Source organism: Acanthaster planci, linkage group LG14 (assembly GCF_054643075.1).
Source record: "Acanthaster planci isolate LZ-2023a linkage group LG14, COTS_SCS, whole genome shotgun sequence".
NCBI classification, from domain to species: domain Eukaryota; kingdom Metazoa; phylum Echinodermata; class Asteroidea; order Valvatida; family Acanthasteridae; genus Acanthaster; species Acanthaster planci.
The window spans coordinates 10,300,342-10,322,509 of NC_141790.1; the positions used below are offsets into that span (position 1 = coordinate 10,300,342).

At 43.6% G+C, this 22,168-nt stretch overlaps 3 protein-coding genes across 4 annotated transcripts; 2 read left to right on the plus strand and 1 right to left on the minus strand.

Moving 5' to 3' along the window:
- Window positions 1–614: 614 nt before the first annotated feature.
- Window positions 615–4,945, plus strand: LOC110981000 (uncharacterized). Of its 2 annotated transcripts, XR_015427692.1 has the most exons (4): window positions 615–1,059; window positions 1,543–2,373; window positions 2,875–3,895; window positions 4,673–4,945. XR_015427692.1 is itself a non-coding variant. In XM_022238119.2 (3 exons), the coding sequence occupies exons 1-3, from the start codon at window positions 990–992 to the stop codon at window positions 2,913–2,915; spliced, it is 942 nt and encodes a 313-aa protein (XP_022093811.2). In that variant the 5' UTR covers window positions 615–989; the 3' UTR covers window positions 2,916–4,945. The 2 variants fall into 2 exon arrangements, 1 of the variants encoding a protein (XP_022093811.2); XM_022238119.2 differs by having other exon boundaries at window positions 2,875–4,945.
- A 103-nt stretch (window positions 4,946–5,048) lies between these two features.
- LOC110981005 (tachykinin-like peptides receptor 86C) lies at window positions 5,049–8,917 on the plus strand. Its single transcript, XM_022238127.2, has 2 exons — window positions 5,049–5,399; window positions 5,750–8,917. The coding sequence occupies exon 2, from the start codon at window positions 5,771–5,773 to the stop codon at window positions 6,680–6,682; it is 912 nt and encodes a 303-aa protein (XP_022093819.1). The 5' UTR covers window positions 5,049–5,399; window positions 5,750–5,770; the 3' UTR covers window positions 6,683–8,917.
- A 5,732-nt stretch (window positions 8,918–14,649) lies between these two features.
- Window positions 14,650–21,931, minus strand: LOC110980987 (uncharacterized). Its single transcript, XM_022238104.2, has 5 exons — window positions 21,666–21,931; window positions 19,347–19,762; window positions 18,159–18,378; window positions 17,649–17,822; window positions 14,650–16,996 (listed from the first exon to the last, which is right to left on the minus strand). Exons 1-5 carry the CDS (start codon window positions 21,730–21,732, stop codon window positions 16,851–16,853), a joined length of 1,023 nt encoding a protein of 340 aa, XP_022093796.2. The 5' UTR covers window positions 21,733–21,931; the 3' UTR covers window positions 14,650–16,850.
- Window positions 21,932–22,168: the final 237 nt, after the last annotated feature.

Genomic DNA, 22,168 nt, shown 5'->3' on the forward strand with positions numbered 1-22,168 from the left:
ATATAATCCCACAGATTGTTTCCTCTTTAGGAAACATTTGTGTAATCATCAATGAAATCCTTACATCCCGAGCAAAAATACATTTACATGCTTTCGTTTACAAAAACTCGTGCAGTATATTTTTGAATTTAAGAGGTGGGATTACTTTTTCCAAGAATAGTTTATCGCGTACATGTACGTTTGTTTAAGCGGTCATTTCTTAAACCTCCCAGTCCAATGGCACAGCAAGGTCGTTTTGATTGGAGTAGAAATATGAAAAAAAGCTACAGTAGGTAAAAGGTGGGCAAACTAGTGCTTAATCTCATATTGACTTTGACTAGATATGGAAAAATTTGCTTTAACAACAAAATAATTTAGGCCTATTTTGCCATGCTGAACTCAGTCCGAGCAATCTTTGTGAATTATTGAAGTTGTCTGCGCGGAGTTCTGACATGGGCAAATTTCTGTTTCTTGCTTAGCACGCAAATTAATGCAACAGGTCAGTGGAATGTGGCCCAGCGGTATGGCCGATAAGGCTTAACCTACCAGCAAGCATGCGCGCTGCCTAATTAAGTCACGTGTGACTGTATACAGGCTGAACAGCATGGGAAAATAAAACAGTACAGCGGAAACGTGTTTCAAACGACAAGTACCCGATATTTTCACTGTAATAAATGTCACCAGTAAATTATAGTGTTTTGATGGGTAAGGGGATACCATAGGAAATTGTAAGGCGTGTGCATGATGTAACGACTTCCTGTGGCAACATCTGTTCGATTCCACTTGCGAGTCGACGCTCTGCAGAACTGATGTTCCTCTCATTATCTTGAGTGACTGTGTATCGTGTGTTGAGACACTCGATACATTTTTGTTAAAAGAGATGTAACAGTTGGTGACCTGGAGACTTTGGCTTATATAGGGGCAAGGCCTCGCGACAGCAGGGACGCGCCGCTGCTATAACTACCTTAACGTTCAACTACGTAGTCAACGATTCGACTGTCTTGTCGCGAATGAACTTCAAGGCTATGAATTTCGCCATCGCTTCTTTGGTGTTGAGTGCTGTTCAGGCGAATATTTTTTGTAAGTTTCAAGTGGCTGTGGAATGTTTGCGTGCCATTAACGGGCACAGACTTTACCAAGAGGCTTAGCAATGGTTGTAAATGTTGCTGAGTGAAATTCAAAAAACAATCCTGTTTTTATATTCCTGCACAATGGCCAAAGCATGACCACTCACATCGTGCATGTTGTTGCTGTTTTTATATCAAATATAATAAAACTGTTTCATCGCAGTTTGGGGGCACGGCCCCCTTGCTCCCTGGCTACACCCAGAATACCAGGTGATTTGAGAGATTAAGCCAAAAGGTATGAGCAGTGTTGAAGTGATTGAAACACCAAAATATACGAAAGAAACAACTGCATTGGCAAAAAATACTTTGTCAAACAGAATGAAACGTTCTATCTAAGAATGTTCCGTTTGTCACAAACGTTCAAAAGTAAAGACATCTCTAGTAAAAAATAAAAGAAATTTGCATAAGATCTGACAGTAATCTACCTGCTATTTAGATTTCGGTCATGAGCTTGGCCGAGCTGAAGATGAGCCATTTGAACGACGGTTCGATCAACTTGAAGAGAGGAGAACGGGCCGGGGTGTTGCCTGGGATACATGGGACTGCCAAAATGTCACCCTTCTCCCCGATGACATCCGTGCTGAATTTCCCTTGGCCAACTTCTACCGTAAGTACACCCACGCCTACGGCATCCCTATAATCTCGTCGGACGCGCCGCAGGACGCGGCGCTGACCCGGGCCTGCTACGTGGTGCGCTTCCTCTTGGCCGATCGCAAGGACGTGCGGGACGCCATGTACGACTCATACGGCCGGGTGGGCGTCATCGGCGAGCACGAAAAGACCACTGACATCCCTGAGCACAGCTACCTGAGCGACTTGTGGAACCAGCGGGCTAGGGCGCTGGGCGGCATTCCGAGCCGGCCGATTTCGACCGACGGGGAGGAGAATCTTCTCTGCGCGGACTACTGGCACGACGGCTGGTGGGAAGAGGATGTACTGGTGCACGAGTTTAGCCACGCCATCCACCTCGTCGCGCTTAAGGAAGCCGATGCGACCTTCAACCAAAGACTTGAGGACACCTACCGGGAAGCTACGCAGGTCAAGGGGCTCTGGAAGGGCACTTACTCTAGGCAGAACCACAGAGAATACTTCGCGGAAGGGGTGCAGGCCTTCTTTAACGTGAAGACGCGTAAGGAATTCATCGACGACGTGAATAACCTCATTTACACCCGGGAGGCGCTTCACGACTACGACCGGCCCCTTTATGACCTGATTGCAGAGGTGTTTCCGTGCAAGAACATCATTGTCGATAGATGCGACAACCAAGGTGAGTTATTTGCCAAAACGTGAGAGGTATTACGTGACAAGTTAAAATGAGAGTTATTTACTCTCTCACACTCCTTCATGAGTTAGCAGATTGTTAATTACAAACGAATATGCACGCAACTGATCCGCTGTTGGTTTGTACAATACTCGCGCATTAATCCTCGCGGTTTCAAGAATCTGGCTCATTGCCAAAGCGTATAGCACCGTTCATCGTTAGGCTGGTTCCTGTTTAGACATTATTTTCCTCTTTATTACTGGGTAGGAAATATGAACTCTTTTGAAGCTTGTTGCACCAATAGAAGGCTCTGTTGCTTAATTACATTTCCGAATTATTTGGAGAGAAATTAGATGATTTTAGAAAAGTCTCAAAATCAGGCTGACCACGTGTCATTTGACCACTTTGCTCTTTTCTCTGTGCTAAGTTAAATGAATTCTCTTTCTACATTCCCCCCCTCCTCATTTATCTCACTGATACCGATTCTTATTCTTTCTACAATCTCAGATCTGGCGGCCACGCAAAAACTCCGCATGGACTGTGACTAATTGCAGAGAACATGCAAGGAACGCCGTATTCATCACACGTATATTCACATACCGTCGCCTTGCTGTATTAATGATGAACGGACCTTTTACAGAAAGAAATGCCACGGTATAAAGGACGCCAATGATGTATTATAATAGGCCCCCGAGTAACATTATTCAATAGCACGATGTGGGGTCGTGCGCGCGGGAGTAGTTGGTATAGGAAAGGAATGATATGGAGGACGCCCTTGGTTGCAGTTCGCAGTGCTCACTTTTCTTCCCCCCCCCCTTTATTTTGATTTTCGGTTTGTTTCCTGTTGGAAAAGATGATTTTTTTCCGGTTCGTTTTGTATAAGGCTAACACGCTGTCTTGATTACGTTATCGACGTTTAGGCCCAAAAAATTCTCCGGTTTCTGGCCATCGCGCGCGTCGCCGTAGACCCGGGCGTCGCCAAAATAAAGATTTTTTTTTATTTTGCATAAAACGATTTCCAGAAGCCGCTGAACTTGCATGATCGGCAGGAATTCTGCTACCGTGTAATTTTAACGTGTTTTTGATGGGTGCGGTGGAGTAATATGTACGGTGAAGGAGTCCCCCTAGGCTTCCATGCATTTCAGTCGAGCACTCTTATCAGATGACATCATTGATGTATCTTTAGACGAAGACAGTGTCCAAATCAGTTGGCTACGGCTTGATATTGCGCATGATTCTATGGGAACTGGCTGTGGATGCTGCCAAATACTCGGTGTAATTTCCGGCCGTAGCTAATTGATTCGGACCAGGCCCACATCTGTGAGCCAGACAAACGAAGTGGTCTTAACGTCCTGGTCACGTATACAAATTGAAAACGCTTTTAAGCAACAAACTGTGAGGGGCCAGTCTATTTCAGTGTCGGCGAGGCAGTGGCGGTACGCATGCAGTGCATGCAGTGGCGATGAACATCGCGTTATGACAACCATACATGTAACGAGTCATGCATCGTCACTTGCCAAGAACAAAGGTAGATTAGAGTGAGAGGCGATTTTATTTTCGGAGCTGAATTGTTATATGCAGCTTGTTTCTTATAACCTAAACAAGAAAACAATGAGCACAGTTTATCATTTACCTCATGAGAATTTTCTTTTCATTTTGACTCTGGAACTGAACTGTTTTCATTTTTTTCTTCATGGGCTATTTGACGTGCAACTTGTTTCCTCTAAGCTAAAGCAGAAAGCAAATTGTGCCAAAAATGTCATATACTGCTACCTCGTGAGAATTTCATTTAAAACCGGAGTCTAAAGTATATGGAATGTACATCACTTCTAAAGAAAAAAAGGAGGAAAAAACCACGTCACTGCATCACCTTTGGACAAAGCCTATGACCAGAAACCGGAGTCTTTTATCTTTCCTTAGCCTGCTTATTCGTTGGCTCTGTGACGCATAATAAGGAGATATATTACTTACTCGTTTTGATTATTGGCATGTAAAAACATCATTTTATTAACGGCGGCATAGTCAGATCGGACAACAACATATCCTTGAGCGACCAGGGGCCGTAGTGAAATAGTTGAAAACTGGCATCACTGCTAATTCTAATGCAAAGAATACATTTATTTTACGTTAATGTTACATTCAGTATTATTCAGTATTCTTAACACTGTTTTATTGTATTCAAGGTCTGACCACATTTAGTACAGCCTGTTTCAATGGCCCAGTTTTCTTCTTTTTAATTTTGCGTTATTATAATTTACTAATGCTTAATAATCCTTCTTGTGTTTGCTTACCCTTTTCTTTGTAGATTCTCTCGTCGATTCTTGTAACCAGTTATGGTACCAAGTACTGTCGAAAATGGTAACTTTGCAATTTTTATGATTGGTTTGAGACATTGTCTTTTAGAGATTACTCTGTGGCAGCTCGGAGAGGACCTTTTTTTCTTAGTATAATCAGATCATCTCATTTCACGCTTAGAAACCTTGATCATACCAGCAACTCATAGGCAATTAGAATTTAATCTATTTCTTCAATAACTTTAATATATTCAATAACACGCTAAATGCATTATTTATCAAGACTCCCTTGCACTAATCCATACGTCTCAAGAGAAGTCACTCGGCGTACATTTTAATAAAGACATTATTTGCCTTGTCGCACACTTGATACAGCGTCGATAGACACCGATTAACTCAAGGTCTCTAAACGTCTCCATAAATTATTCAAATGGAAAGATTGTTTAGATGCTGCTTTGTAAACGTAACTGATTTGTGTTGTCCGACTGACTTCAGTGACTACAACGTACAGCTGGAGGCCATGCTTACACGAAAAGCGCATGCGTGACAGGACGACCGGGTTGGATTATATTATTATTTACAACGTAAGGCGGAATGGTGTCTACATAAGTACTTGCGTAAGAAAGTGCACCTCTGCCAAAACCCATTTCAGCGGGTACCGTAATCAACCTCTTTGGTAGGCACACGCTAGGCTACCGTGTTCAGCCTGAGTATCACCTCAAGAAACGTCCGACGGAGGTAAATATAAAAGCCCATCAATTACTGTTATTTGCAGCTTCAGGAACTTAAGGTCAATGGTTCCACCCATTGTTGTTGTTTTGTTTTTTTAAATATATTTTGCCCACTATTTTTATAGACCTGATTGGGTCTTAAACAAAATTCCACGTCGCCAAGCTACGAGACTTTCAGAGCCTGTCGTTTCAGCTCTCTTTAGGTTCCATTTTCCTCTATAGATTTTGAAAGCCAGAAAATAATAATACAGTTAAAAGTTTTTCCAACGACAGAACTGCTGCAGCTATAATGATCCCAAAGGAGGTTATGGAGCCAGCAAAATGAGCATTCTTTTCATTTGTTTCCCCTTTGGGTAGATCCTGCAGAGAACAGTCATCATGACCGTAGACTACCTCCGAGTTATATTCACTCTGGTGTTTACGTTTTCGGTCTTGGCCGTGGCAGCGAATCTTCTGGTGATTCTGGTCTTCGCTGGAACTAGACATCTCCGCATTAAGTACTACGCTTTCGTCTTTAATCTGGCGCTGGCCGACCTCGGTTTTGCCTCAGTGGCGTCGGTGTATCCCTGGTATAATAAGAACTCCACTGTCGAAGATTTACTGCAGATATGCTCCATCGTCAATGCCTTGACGGTCCTTGCTGTCGCCATCAACCGCTACCTCGCCTTGTCCCTGATGCCACCGTCGCGCTATGACGCTCTTGTGAAATCAGTTCGATTGTTCATCGTTTGTGTTCTCATGTGGTGTTTTGCCATCGGCGTTACTGTTCCTCAAATGCTCGGTAGTACTATTAACAGTTTCGACGTCTTCCATGCAGTCGTCAGATCTATAGGGGAAATAATCGTTTGGTCCATCACTACGGTAGTGTATGTACTCGTGTTTTTCAAAATCAAACGCTACGCGCCGCCTCTTGCAGAAAGTCCGGCTATCGACACCGACGTCGAGCAGAACGATACTCGATACCGCCAGACGCGTCGCATGTTGGTCACTTTCTCGATCATATGCGCTGTGTCTCTAGTCTGCTGGATACCAGCTGACGTCAACATACTAATCGTTTTCTACAACCAAGACATTCTTCAGGTCAACTGGGGGTTCAGAGTCTATTACGCCGTCGCACTTCTTGTGTACAGTCTGAACGCACTGGCCGATCCAGTGATTTACTGGTGGCGACTGCCGGGCTTTCGTGAGGCCGCCTACGGCTTAGTCTGTCGCTGCTTTCGAAAAGACCGATCAAACGATTTAAATGTGAGGTCCGGAAATGAGCACACGATTACAGACACAGCAATGTAAAAAATAATCATTTAGATAATTTACAGGGGTGTAGGGTTTCAAAGTTTTGTTCAAATGTTTGAACCAGGAACATATTTCCACACTGGAAAGGATCTGAACCCATTGTTGTACCAATAGAGGAAGGACACAGGAGTTGCAACTCTGGCACTTCAAAGTGTTCAATGATGGTCGCCGCCTTGTCAGACGATTAATAGAAAATATTCCAAAAATGCCTGATTACTGCCTTCATCTTAGCCGGACAAGCAGGGCCAGTAATATTCTAGCAATACCAGTAGTTTTTTTGCTCGCAATGAAATAAAAATTATTGCTGTCACCAAGAAATAAAGAAAGAAAAATCTCTGATATTAGACCTAGTTTTGCCATAGTGAACAACCTCTTTTAATTTTGAGACACTGTTCCATTACCCATGAAGTTTGTAATTTTATTCTCCTCCCTCCAATACATCAGTTTTCAAAGACTTGATTCGAATGTGGCTAAGAATGGCCAAAAAATGTTGACTACCAGTACTGCTGGAAAGTTAAGTTCATAAGGAACAAATGCACTATTTTATCACCGGGAATGAGCATGAAATCTCGTAAAAAACGCTTTTGTGCAAATGCCATAATAAAAATAACTCCAGAAGAAAGCGTTGAAGAAGAAAGGGCAATGACTGCACATGTACATTTAGGGCGCACGGGATAATACAAGCAACTGCGCAGGCATTAAATTTGATGTTCTTATGTGATCATACCAAGCACCAACAAATGCATGAATATTCCTATACCTCAGTGCACAAAGTTTTGAGAAAGCAGATTACCATCGACAAATTGCGGCGGAGATCATAGGGTATAAAGGGGTTTTGTGGTTGTGGAATAGGTGGTGCGTAGCGCTCGCTGCGCAGTGGCTATGAACATACTGGGCATGCCAGAAAGCGGTAATTGGCCAGATGTTACAGCCCGGGCAGTTCAAACTCCTTCTGTGTCCGTCCTCTATGGGGGAACCAAAAGGGTGATAATTCGTCAGTACACGAGGACATAATAGCTGTTGCACATAATATCTGCATGTACTGCACCCACAATGAGCAGCCATTTTGGTTCCATAGTCAGAATTTGGCACCGCTCTCTCTATATACAGCTCTGGGTTAAGACCCTAGCTACAGCGCCCTGCCCCCATGGAGGGTATGAAGGCATCGTAGACCTTGGTCAAAATGCAGTTTCCGAGTACACAATTGAAATGGTCAATTTTAAGACCTAGTTTAGACTGTGGTACTAAATTATTCCCGAAATTTGGATTAACTACGAGGAGAGTTCGAGTTGGAGTGAGCACCCCCCCAGGACGTCGAAATACTGACTGATGCAGGCCTTAACCACTTTGGAATACCTTGACTTAAAGCATGGGCTCAAGTAAGTCTTATGGGAACGTTAACCTTTACAATTATCCTGATATCCAACGACAACCTGAGTTTTAAGTCTGCCGTGTAAGTAATATAGATGATGTAGATTATAATTAAAATCCTGTTACATGGACAAATCGTTCACTAACACATTACATGGCCGATGGACCTAGTCGAAACGGGATCACTTAAAAAATATTATGTCTATGTTCTCTTCCTTTTCAACTTTTATCCACGTATTGCCTCATTATTTGTCCAGTATTTCTGTACGATGCTTATGGTTAATTATTGTTGGTATATTCACATGTAGTCCACAATACATGTATTGTTTCAGCGTCATAGCTTTTAATGATCTTGTTTGTCGGTCTCCTGTTGTATAAGGTCCTTAGGCAAAAACGAGACTTTGGTTTAATTGTTGGTGTTATTTTTATTTTATGCTAATACGCGTACCAAAATTGCAGCGAGACATTATGCAGCAGAGAGCGAATTGTGTGTGCAAATATTTATATTCGACTTCCACTCACGCTTGCTCAGAGTGTTCCATTCAAAAACAAATATTCAAAATCCTATCCTAGACACAATATGTCTAGTGGGATTAAAAAGTAATTCCCCGTAAGCCTGATGGTGGTAGGCACTTGGGTACAGATGGCCTAGCCATGCTTGCTGACTGGTAATTATTCAGGAGAGGAGAATGTCCTTTGGCTTCAGCAGCTATGTATTATACGTGCCTTCGCGGCGGCCATGAAGCCTTTCGCGATTTAATTTGATTAAAGATCTGGTGCACTGAGTTCTTTAAATTCAGGTGAACATGACACCCGAGATTCTCCACACTAAGGACGCTGTTGCTTTACCTCACAATTTGGGGCAAGCTTTTACTTAATTACGTAAGAGACGCCATGCACCAATACACTGTTTTCAATGGATAAGAAGAGCACAAAGCAACCAGAGATGGTGGGCGCTATGCAAAAGCTTGCCCCAAATCACGAGGTATAGACCGATTGGCTGACGCCAGTACTTGCGGTGTCCCCCTTCATTCAGGCGCGCATTCCTAAACTTGACGCAACGCGTGATTTGGTTTAGTAGTGCACCCCCATTGGCTGAGGAAGTATTTCATTGCACATCTCATCTGTAAACGTGCGTGGAGACACAGCAGTAATGGCTCCAAATTTTTGTCACCGAACCGGTCTATTCCACAGACATATAAACGCATAGCCTTCAGCTCCTTTTCAAAACTGCAGGAGAATTCCGTGATCTGCGACGCTCCCGACTAAAATCAAAACTATGTTCACATTCACCCCTCGGAATTTACACACAGTTGAAGAATTCCAGCTTTCTAATTCTATGAAGCCATTGCTCGATTGTAAAAAAAAAAATTCTATTTACTTAATATGGCCTTATGCACATTCAAACCGATGCGGTTGCAACGCTTATAAAGAAGAAATAACAGTATCGAAAAGCCAAAAAACCCCCAAATTTTTGGAGCACATGTAAACAAATGCAGGCAATGTAAGTGGGCTGCGCGTAATGTTCACTGAACGCGCGGTTTTTCAAAATCACAGCTTTACGCGCAAGCCTGGAGGTTTATGCGTTTGTATATGCGTCTATATAAATGCATAGGCCTAGACCACCAGGTCCTATTCAAAACTATTGACTTCTTTTGATTCTGAATAAAAAAGTATTTAGGAATGGGACTAAATATATACATGTATGCTTGGTCGCGGTTCAGGAGAATGGTTCATGAGAATGAACGCTGATGATGCCCTCGCCTGCGGCTTGGGCACTGGTCGTGTTCATTCTCCTGAGCCAGTCTCAAACGCACGTTTAAGACCAGCCAAGCACATGTTTATTCCCGTAATAAAACTGTCCCGACGTACTTAAAAATGCCATAATTCATTAAAACTGATTACTAGGCATATGACAGACAAATATTTGCAAGGCGAAGGGCTGACATAAAATGTTTTATTCATGCCACTTAATGTTTTAGGAGTAAAGTTATTGGTAGCAAGATGGGTGGTTAAGTTCTGGAGAGATGTTTAATTCATCACATAACTCAAAAATATGTAATGAAAAAATCCTCCAAGCGCCAAAGCACTCATCAATCCATGTAGGGCAGAAATGTGTGCACTGTTGTATTTCCTCTCACCGTACCTGTTGCACATAATCTTTCAGCTCATGTGAACTTTTTTTCAAGGGCGGATCCGGAAAACAGAGCAACCCAGCGCTGTGTTTTCCAGGAAGCTGGCCAGCCTCCTGGAAAAGTTTGTGTGTTTTTTCCTTTGTCTTTTTTTCACAATCATGAATAGAGAGGACGCATTTCTGGTTCTATTTCGTGACCTCTTTAAGTATGCAGACGCCCAAAGGGGTCCCCCCTTGTGATGGATTTCGTTGTGTAGGGTTAAAATTGTTCACTGTTTGTCACTGAAACTTAAATTAGCTTGGATACACAATCTCCTGTTCACTACTTTATTGTGACAAACGTGAGCAATCTCAATTCACCAGAGCAGATCAGCAACATAGATTCAACTGTTTACACATGTCGCTGGAACGAGGTAATAGTTCAATTTCCTCAACTTTGCTGTATTATAACCCTGAAGACACTTCGTAGATGGCCATGCTTTTAAACAGAGTAGTTATGTGTTGTGTGATAAACAATCCAAACGATATACTCAACTATCAAAGTCCAATCACGACGGGAATCGGTCAATGTACGAATATTCAATAATATGCAACGTTATATGGAGATCAGTAAGCCAAAATAAGCGACGTACAAAACCAGAATGGCTCCTCTACACAACAATCCAAATCTCTTGTTATTGAAGCTTAATCGCCCCAACTGTATCTTAAAACATGTTACAAATATCAATGATATCAAACTTCAACAAGCAATACCTCAAATTGGCTTCTCTGCTAATACCTAAATGGCAAGACTTATTTTAGAATGATCCCAAACAAGAGCGCCCTCAATTGGCTCACACAGAAAGCAAACAAACTTTTATCCCCTTAAAAAATAATGTGAACATTATTTTACCAACTTTTAACGAACAAAAAACTCGAAAACAAACTTGAGCTCACTTATTTTGGACTGAAAAAGCTTGTTTTTTGCAAGCTTAAAACTAACTTATTTTAAACTTCATAATAAAATTAAAACAGAAGTGAATAAGTTGTCTATTTGACTTAGTGACAGACTGCAGAGGACGCTAAGATTATCAGAGTACGTCGTACAGTCAGGCATCATTCTGACATTTGTCCCAATTGTTTCAAATCTCAGTCTGCAGATTCAAGCAGACAGGTCTGACCACAACGTTCTGGTAAGTTTTCATCTCAACCGTCCATCCTTGCCTGGAAACGTCTTTATGACAAGTAAGTCCCAAGGGCCAGTTCTTCTTCGGTGTAGTCTCCTCCATGGTCAGCACGGTGTCCCCTGGAAGCAAGTTCCTTGGCGGATCAATCCACTTTTATCTTAGGTGCAGAGTAGGGAGATACTCTCGTAGCCAGTGCTTCCAGAAGTTGTTTGCAAGCAGCTGCGCGTACCTCCAGCGTCTTCCATATGCATCTTGATTAATGAAGTTTCCCGGGGGTGCAGGCTTGCCAGCTCTGAGCAGCAGTACATGTTTCGGAGACAAAGCTCCTACGTCTGCGGGACTACTGGAGACAGGGGTGATTGGACGACCATTTACAAACAAAGTAAGGTGTCCAACCGTTCATCGTCCAGTACTTGGTCCTTGAGCACAGCGTTGATGGCCTTGCGAACTGTTCTGATTTGGCGCTCCCAAATGCTCCCCACATGTGAGGCTGTGGGTGAATTGAATAACCATTCAATCTCGTTCAACAACATCAAGTACTCCTTTGTTTTGTCACTCTGGTTCCACTTCTGGATTGATTCTCTCAGCTCCCTTTCACCACCAACAAAGTTAGTCAATTATCAGAACGTATCCTCGCTCCTTGGCATTCCCCTCCTTGTTGAGAACCTCACTGACACATTGATGAAGGAGCCTGAGTCCAATCCATTAAGCTTTTCAATGTGTACTGTTCTGGTTGTTAAGCATGTAAGCAAGCACCCATATCTCCTATCCTGGCTTCGTCCCCACTTAACATAGAAAGGACCAAAGCAGTCCACTCCCATGCAGGGGAAAAGAGGGTCTCCAGGAGTTAACCTGTCTTTAGGTAAGTCAGCCATTTTCTGGAGACACAGCCTTCCCTTGATCCTCTAACGAACAACAAACTCGCGAAGTACTTCATTTATGAGTGAGCGTGCTTTGGGTATCCAATAGCGCTCTCTCGTGAGGCTCAGCACACACTCTCTCCCGGAGTGTGCAGACTTCTCATGGTAGAGTCTGACGATGAGCTCAGCTACATGATGTTCTCTAGGTGCTATCAATGGGTGTTTTGCTAGATTTGTGAGCGGCGCCATTTGCAACCTACCTCCAATTCGAAGCAGATTATCATCACCTATCACAGGGTGTGGACTGTACACCGCACTCTTCCTGGATACTGTCCTTTCAGTTCTGTTTTCAAGACAGGGAACTCTTCAGTGAAGTGCCTGTCCTGCAGGTATGCAATGATTGCCTTCTCAGATGCCCGCAATTCATGAACTTGCGTGTATATAGGGACATTTGTGGGATCTGTTGTCTGTGGTTGTGGAGCCACCCCTTGAATCGCAATAACTAGGCTGCGGCTTTCTTCAAATGATGCCAGCAGGAGAATATCTTACGTAGGTTGTTGATGGTATCTTCTGAAGCAACTGCCTCGGTGATACAAGCCTTTGCCTCATGCTTTACTTCTCTGTCATCTTCGAGCAGGTCTGGACATGCTTCAGGCTCAACTGACCAGCCTTTTCAGTTTCTGCCGGAATTCTGGCCCCTGTTTCCATCTTAATAGGCTTAATATCTTCTTGGCATCAAGCCCTCTGAAGGCTTCATCTGCCGGGTTATTATAGCGTGTGTCTACCTACCTCCACTAAGCCGGCAATGAACCATCGTGGATAACATTACTCTATTGGTGACGAAGGTTTGGAATCTCTTTGTTTTGTTTCTAATGTACTGCAAAACAATCATACTATTGGTCCAAAATGTGGTACTCTGGACCTCCAGCCTCATCTCATGACGCAGGATACTGTCCGTTAACACAACCATAACTGCCACTGAAAGTTCAAGTCGTGGAACTCTCATTGAGTTTATGGGGGCATTGACTTGCCCATCAGGAATAAGTGTGGATTGGTCCCTGCTCGTTCACTAGCCCGATATAGGATGCTGCTCCGTAGGCAGTCATCGACGCGTCACAGAAGTGATGTAGCTGCATACATGGGGGTGTTCCAAATACTCTGGTACGATGCACCTGGGGACGTTGAAATCTTTAAGTCGGGTAGCTCACGCACCCACTTCTGCCACTGCTCCAATGTTCTGGCTCTAGTTCCTCATTCCTTCCTTTTTCTGCATTCATCTTAGAATATCTTCTTTGCTTGGAGCAAAAATGAGCACACCAACCCACGTGAGTCATAAACAGAGCTCAAATGGCTCAGAAGACCCCTCTTTTTCTCTTTTCCATAGGCTTTATTTTGATGCCAAGTACGCCTGTGTGTGTGTCCTAATGCACTCCAAGTGATCTCTCTCTACAGGAAGTAATCGGTTGTCCAGGTCCACATCTCTAGCACTCCTGGCCCTTTCATCTAGTAGGATGGATTCAACTACCCTCCAACTATTTGACATCCAGTTGGTAAGCCGGAAACCACGCATAGATAGTAGTCCGCGCAATTGCTTCACCAACCTTTCGGCCTTTAAAGGCAGTCATCTGCGTATAGAAGTTTTTCATCACGGTGGTGACGGTTTCGGAGTCAAAGGCATCCCTGTGGTCTTTAGCTGTTCTGCAAAGAGCATATATAAGTGGCACAGTTTGGGTACCAGACACCTCAAAATGGGGAGACTGTCATTTGGAGGACTTCAGGCTGGTTGGCTATGTTTCCAACTCTCCACCTTAATTAAGAACCTCAGAACATCTCTATGGGGTGGAGTGACCTTTTATATCCCTTTTATATCAGCCATCACTACCACTCTTCGCTCTCTGAATCACAATAGAATGCCATTCAACTTGTTGGTCATATCAGGGCATTGCTTCACTCTTGTTCAGGAATGATCCTTTGTACTTGGCACCAGTCAAATACTATTGGCATATCACAATGGGAATCGGTCACGTGTACGAATATTCAATAATATTCAACGTTATGTGAAGATCAGCAAGCCAAAATTAGCGACGTACAAAACCAGACTGGCTCCTCTACACAACAATCGGATATCTAAAATCTTAATAGAAGCCTTCTCACTGCAACTATATCTTAAAACATTTTACAAATATCAAAGATATATCGACCTTTAACAAGCATAGCTTCTCCGCTAATACCTGAATGGCAAGACCTATTTTAGAATGATCCAAAACAAAAGGGCCCTCAATTGGCCCGCACAAAAAGCAAACAAACTTAGTTTTATCAGCAACCTACGCCCCCCCCCCCGAAAAAATTCAGTTCTGGATCCCATCGATTTTCAGACAGAGATTGTTATTATATTGAGACTACATTAAAAACGACATGTTGCGACAGCGTGAGTTTCTCAAACGTGATCTTTGTTGTTTTGTTAATTCCAAACTTCGTAGTACAAAAAGTGGCAAATGTAAAAGTCCGAAAATCTCTTGTAATGTGGGTTTCAGTAATTCCAAGAAAGTCACAATCACTCAGATAAGGCCTAGCTAATTAAAGCTGTGGCTTGTGCAGAATACTACGAGTTTTGGAAAAGGCTCTAAGTACAGACCAAGTTTCTTCAAAATTTCACAATGAACATTAAGTTAAAACAATCCATTTCCGCAACCAGAATCTAATCAGTCAAGCCGACAGAAGTATTGCAGCCAAGATAATCGTGCATTGAAATGTGCATAGTTGTTTTGACAGACTGTGATCTTGCGATATGGCGACCTGCCAACGCTATTTATTCGAATACAAAATACCACCAGGCTGCAACTCTACACACCAAAGGCCGAGTACACAAGTTCTTGTGTATACTACACGACTGCATGGAACACCTGTGACAAATTACACTCTCTTCGTCACACTTTGTAAATTGCATATCCAGTATTGAAACTATGTGCTACAGTGGCTAAGCCCTTAAGTCAAACTCACAATTATTAAAAACTCTTACAAGAATTCGCCTGCGTCCCAAAAACCTGAACAAATAAAACAAGCAAAAGCAACAGCGATTAGAAAACATGCACATTAGCAAGAGACCTCACTTTCAATCAGTGTTGTACAATGTACGACTGTGTAAGGTGTAAGATAGTGCTCCATGAACGCAACAATATACATTAGTAGATCCTTTGCACCCGTGTGACAAACGTCACGTGATTGGGTCATCTGTGATGACCTGTCTTAAAAAAACTGCACTGTAATCAAATAAAATTATTTCATTGCTGTTTCAATTGTTGCCGTACCCATAAACTACAACTCACTTAATCCAAAATACTCTCAGAAGCAGGAGCTCTAGGGAATGGAGATCCATTAAGTCTGAAACCTTTTAAAATCGGTCAAAAATGACGTCATTGGAAACAGATCTGTAAACAGTGTTGCAGTCGAGTCCTCATACGAGTCCGAAGCAATGGAGTGCCGAAGGTGAGATGTCATGAGTTGCCGTGGAGTTGTACCCATTGACTAATCGGCTGCAACGTCCAAAAACGTAGGGAACGGTTGGATGATTTTTGTGTGAAATCATTACCGTGGCAACTGATCAGAAATGACACATTCACTTCAGCTCTCCATGTGTACAAGAAAATTGCACGTTGGGGTCTACGGGAATAATAGTACGCCAAGAAATAGGCCTCAACACCGGACAAAGAAAGCCCCCGATAGAAACGGCAACAAAACTGATCCTCAAATCTAACAGTTGCCTCAACTTTTTTATAATATACCCTCGGACTCTTTCATGCAAGAGCTAGGTCTCTAAGCAATAATTAAAGCTGAGGTTTTGTCCAAGAATAGTGTAACAATAACTTGGTTCGGGGCTCTCGGCGCACCCGATCCGACTACCCACCGCTACTTATAAGTGAGGCCTGTGCAGCTATTAAATAGCCAAGCTCTAACTGTGATGCTAATATATTATCGTATGGTGCAATACAGTAAGCAAACTTATAAGTGAGGCTTGTTGGAGCCTTCCGCTTGCAAATGTTCGTGACGCTGACTAGTCTCACGTATCAGTCTGCCTACTGTCTTGCACCATACAAACTTATATTAGCATCACAGTTCATGCAGGCAATTTTGCTGCACAGGCCTCACTTATAGGTAGCGGTGGGTGGTCGGATCGGGTGCTCAGCGATCCAGTTATCACAAACCTACTTTACTCCTGATATTTTCGACCCTGCTAGACCCAACTCTTACTAGCTGGTTGTTATTGCCAAGGACTAGGATCCAGGAACAGGCAATCCTCTCTCTAAGGACACCACTTCTTGTCTATTTCACAAAAGGTTTGTCTTCTTACAGTTTGTGTTTATCCAACTGGGATTTACCCGTTGTAGTCTTTCCAATCACAGTTTTTCATCGTTTTGTTGAGTACATTATATTAAGAGAAATGTGCGTTTCTGTAGATGTTTAGCACTTGAATAAGTGAGTTCTCTGGCGTCCTAAAAGTAAGGATTGCTGAGACTCGAGTGTAACACTGTGGGTGATTAAGTCAGCATCAGTGAATTAATTAGTGTACTCTTAAAATCCCGAAAAATTTAATAGCAGCGAAAGTAAAAATTGAAAGCGTTGGAAATGAAAGCAAATTATTCATTTTCCAGGACGCGGTATTTCTTCTTCATCCTTCTCGCGACGACGGCGATCAAAACGACGACTGCGACAAGGAGGACAGCTCCGGCCACTGCAATGATGATGATGATGGTCAGACTGAGACCAGATGCGCACTCCTCAGCTGTCAAACAGAAAGGACAGAAAGCGGATTAAAGACGAGGTATACCGGAATGAATGGAAGATCCCAAGGCAAACAGGTATCGAAACAAGAAAACGACAGCTCCATCATTTGCTTCACCTTTGGAATCACCGCCACCGGAAGCTGCCAGTATCATAGTCCACATCAACATCTTCATTAGCATCAAAATTCCTAATTCAGTGTCACGCAAATATTTTCATATATTGTCATAGGTGTCGCTGTTCCTATCGTGTAAGTGTGTATTCATCAATTTGGTGACCGTCGTCAGTCAGTCTAATCCAAGTACCAAGTCCAAGTAATATTCATCCCTGGTCAGCGTTGCATTCATATCAATCATCACTGAATGCTAAAATAGCCATAATAAAATTACCAGTCAATACCTGTCACTGTCAAGATTGTCACGCCATTTTCACAATGATTGTTCTCCCATCTGGCAACTGTCTTTACTTTACTTCTTACGTTGGTGTGAGCACACCGCAAGAAAGAAAAATGCAATTGGCAGATGACAGGACACCGTATCCGTGTCACCATTCAATTTTGGGGTGTACCGTTTTCAGACGCTAATGTAAAGCAACGAATGAAGGGGGGCACCTGCCCCGTCCACAGACCCACCGACCGGTCAAAAGACTCTTACCGGGACCGAACTTGCCGCCAGCCTTCTCGGCGAACGGTTGCAGCTGCATGTGCGACAGGCGCAGGGTGGCCTCGCTCATCAGCACAGTCAGGGGATCAGGGCACGTGTACGAATTTCCCAGCGTGACCTCCTGCATTAAGAAGTTGTCCTGTGTGACTGAAGCAGAAGCAAAACCTGCCAGGAAAAGAAAATGATAGTGTTATAATGTTTAACCAAGAGGGAACGGAAAAGAGGCAACCAAAGGAAGCTGTGAGCCCCAGGATTCCATCATGCCACCTGGCAACCTCTCCTGGGGACAGGCAAGAACAAATTTGGACAGGCAGGTTTCGCTTGTTCAGAAATTGACAAATTCCTATTTTTTTTAAATAAACTTTTAACGAAGGTGAGCATGTCTTCAGGGCTCTTTCTAAAATATCAGTTGCATTAGAAATATGGCCTCCGATGGCACCAAGGAGTGTCAGTTTCATAATTAGAGGATTGGCCGTTTTATATATTTAAGTGTTTGTTTACCTTTCTGTGCTGAGTCGGGAAAGCGCATGTCGTAATCCCACGACGCCTCCAAACTGGTCAGAGAGTATTCCTCGGACTGGCGCCTGAAGGTCAGGGTAATTGGCCAGGCAATGTCTACCAGGCCAAACGGATAGATCGTCAGCGACCGGGTGGATGACGCGTTACAGTCGCTGGTGAGATCGGCATGCTTGGGGTTGACATTGACGACCACTGTACCGCGCTGAGGACATCACGGTATACAAAACGGCAAAGACGGGAATGAAAAACAGAGGTGAATAAAAGCTACCATGACAAATTTCGCTCTTCTGGAAGAAAAGAGGGTGATCTTCCTAAAACTGTGTAGCCACTGCCACATGATTTTTGTTTTCAAAATGGTGACAATTACACAACAAGTCAAAAGCCTATTTCTACGGGACGTGTGCACTTGAATTTGGACGTTTTGGAGTGTTAAACAGATGGGTTGTACGACTGCTGAGGTGTTAGACGGTTAGGTGGGGGGGTAGACTGTTGAATTGCTGCGTAGAGGGATTGTTGTTTTATGAAAGGTTGTTGGGTTTTCTGCTTGTTTGGGTTGCTCACGAGCTCGGCTACTGGGGGTTGGGGGTTGGCTAATTATGGTGTTTTGGGGCTGTTGGCTTCTGGAGTTTGGGGTTGCTGGACTATTTGAGTCCGATTGTTCGGTTGACAGATTCTTTGATTTATGTTGGACTGTTAAAGTTGGATCGTTGCGTCGACGTTTCGCGTTTGGGGTTACTTGTTGGGCGTTGGACTTTTGACACTGCTGAATATGTTGGGTTAATGGAAAGTAGGGTTGTTAAGTTTTGGGGTTTTTGGTTCGTAATTGGGTTGTTGGACTGTTGAACGTATGAATTCTGACTTTTAATCGAGTTGGACTGTTGAGCTGTTGCAGGGTTAGGTTTCTTGATGGTTTGGCCACATGGGGTTCAGGTTGAAGACTTCTCCGACTAGAGCCCGTGGACATTGACACTGGAAAATGGGAGGAACCATCAAAACAGTGCTAGATAGCTCAGTTGGTAGAGCTCTAGTGGCGTATTACGGAGGTCACGGGTTCTAATCCAACTCCAGTTGTTGTTGTTTTTTCATCTTTATAATATTAGGGAAGAACCATATGTCACTTTTGTTTGAAGTGTCCGAGTTTTGGGGGAAAAACAAACAAAACTAACTTACACTTTTGTCGGTTTTAGTGTAGCTGATGTTCAGCTGTGCCCCGAAAGACATCCTCATGCAGACTGTCCCGTTGGCGCCTTTAATGGACCAGTTACCCACCCCAGGCGGCACCGGAGTCACTGTGGTTGTCGGCGTCTCCGTGGTTGCGTTGCTTGCTGGACTTGAGGTGGTTGCGTTGGTTGTGTGGGTCGGCGTGGTTGCGTTGGTTGTGTGGGTCGGCGTGGTTGCTTTGGTTGTGTGGGTCGGCGTGGTTGCGTTGGTAACCGGGGTAGGCGTGGTTGCAATGGTTACCGGGGTAGGAGAGGTTGCAATGGTTACCGGGGTAGGAGAGGTTGCAATGGTTACCGGGGTAGGAGAGGTTGTGTTAGTCAGCACAATTGTTGCCGCAGTGGAGTTGGTCGGCTTGGCAGTTATGCCTAAGGTCATAGGGTAAAGGAGAACAAAGGTACCAACTAATGAAAGTGGAGCATTTTGAATGAGTTGAGTATTGTGCTGTGGTATTACAAACGATAAAATGGCTTAATGTCAAGCTAGAATGAAAACGACCCAGTCAATAGTCACACACAAAAAGTTGCTGACTGAGCAGTCGACGGCAAAAATCATAATAACGTTTTATAATTCATTAAGGCAGTTATTAAAATTATGCACAAATTATAGCAATACCCCCCCACACACTACAGGCCTATTATATTGGTGCAGTTGGACCGGCCATCTCGGCTCCATTTTGAACCGCAAGTTTGTTCTTTTAAAACATTTCGGGGAAAGGATTGCTCTCAGGCTTATTCCAATACATTTACACAACAACAAAATTGCCAAAGGAATGATAGAAATTTACGATTGCAAAATATGAAAATCCAGCACAAATTTGTGCACAAATCAATGCAACATTGAGGTTCGGTAACACAGTATTGTTATGAATATGCAAAGTCGCCGATAAGCCTAAACCAGAAAGGCTCCAAAATACAGATTTAAATAGCACTAGGCAAAACAAACTGGAAGATAAGATTAATTGGAGCACAAAATTAAAGTGCAATTTCAAGGGATACATTACACCCCTTTAAACAAACCTAGGACCGTACAAACCATTCTTATTGCCTTGTCCACGCTCCACTTTAATATGAGTCTCAACATATAAGGCTAGGCAAACCATGAAGGGAACATGCAGACCCAAAAGGAAGGCAAGAGACTGGGAACAAGTCTAGGCAAATTCCCCCTTGATCTTTCCACTCGTCATGATTTTTGAAGTCTGGAATACATTTTGAATTTGATCCCATACAGCATGCGTATGGCGGCACTGTAGCAGTAGCATCATGGCTCGTATCTTTAAAACCCTAACAGTCCCAAATCCTCCAATTTCAATACGATTTTACACACACCCTAGGGGGTTAGGGTTAAATCCATGTTGAATTTTGGAGGGCATTTTTCCTAAGTCCAGAGCTCCATAACGTCGCCTACTCGACCGCGAAGAATGAAGATTTTATTTCTGACCTGATTTCATCAATGTAGGCCTATGGAGTGAATAGAATGTTCTAAGTTTATGCATCAAGAATCGCTGTTCAAGTCAGCAAGCCGTTTGGGAATTAGCAATTAGGCCTATGTGCTTCAGAGTGCCGACAGACAATCTTTAGGAGACTTGCCAAATGATATTCATTTCGCATTGTTGGCAAGTAATTAAGCTACGTTTCTTTCTTTTTTTCTCTGTTCTTTTGTGCAGGTATGTTATTATGCCAGTACCGTCACTAGAAAGACAGTCTCTTCTGCTAGAAGGAATATAGCACCTTGCAGGCGCAAATACGCGCCACTTCTCGGTAAACTACGGAATTCTGTAACGCCCCAACTACGGCATCAGTTCAATTAGTTAGGGAGGGTGCCTAGTACAGATTACATTTCTGGAACATTTATCAACTTTCTCCGCCTTTTGCGGCCGCCGCAGACGACAGAATTCATCGAAAATGATAGGCAACTCTGGCTTGTCACCCGGCATTACCCAAATACAGAAACAAACGGTTGAGAGTGCGAGCACGTGTCGCCGGACACGAAATGGCGATGGCACGTCATGGCATGGCAGTTCGGTCAACGGGAAACTCAACCCATGGTTTGGACAGATGCTGTAGACTTTGAGCGTAAATTCCCCACGTCAGCTATAATTACCTCAAACCTGTTAGCCCCAAGGAACTAACGTTAACCCACGTGCACACTTGCATGGATTCTGTCCTGCAGACGTTTCCACGTAAACAAAGCACTGGAGAAACTGTAACAGCACTGAGCAAATTGCCTTCAGCCATGGAGGAACATAGACAGGTGTACGCTTTTACTTACCCAGTCCAGAGGAGAGGCACAACACGAACACGAGCTGCACGCAGGAGAATCGCTTCATAACCTCCATGTTCTGTTTTCCCTCTTACACTCGTCAAGTGCCCTGTTTAAAATTGGCGTAAAAACCAAGCGTGAATTTGGCGCGAATTCGCTCTAATCTACAGAGCTTGCAAGCACGAGGGTCGATGATTGTATCTGGGCTGAACGTAGAGGTATCTACAGATTTCTACATACACGGTGCATGTGGCGCAATACTGCGGGTTGCGCTTGTTAACTCTAGGTCACGCGCAGGCGCGACGGCCGATTGCATTTCTGTGTTCGTCATTTTCACGTGCACCGTAACTACGTGCACCCTCTCCGAACTTTCCCTTCTCAACCTTGTGACATACACCGCGGAGGCTGCACGGCTGACTGCAGCCTTTTATATCATAGAGCTACAAACCCCAGCTCTGTGTTTATATCACTCACAGCCCGACAGACCGAGGTCGCCCCTGCTCGATGCGAGG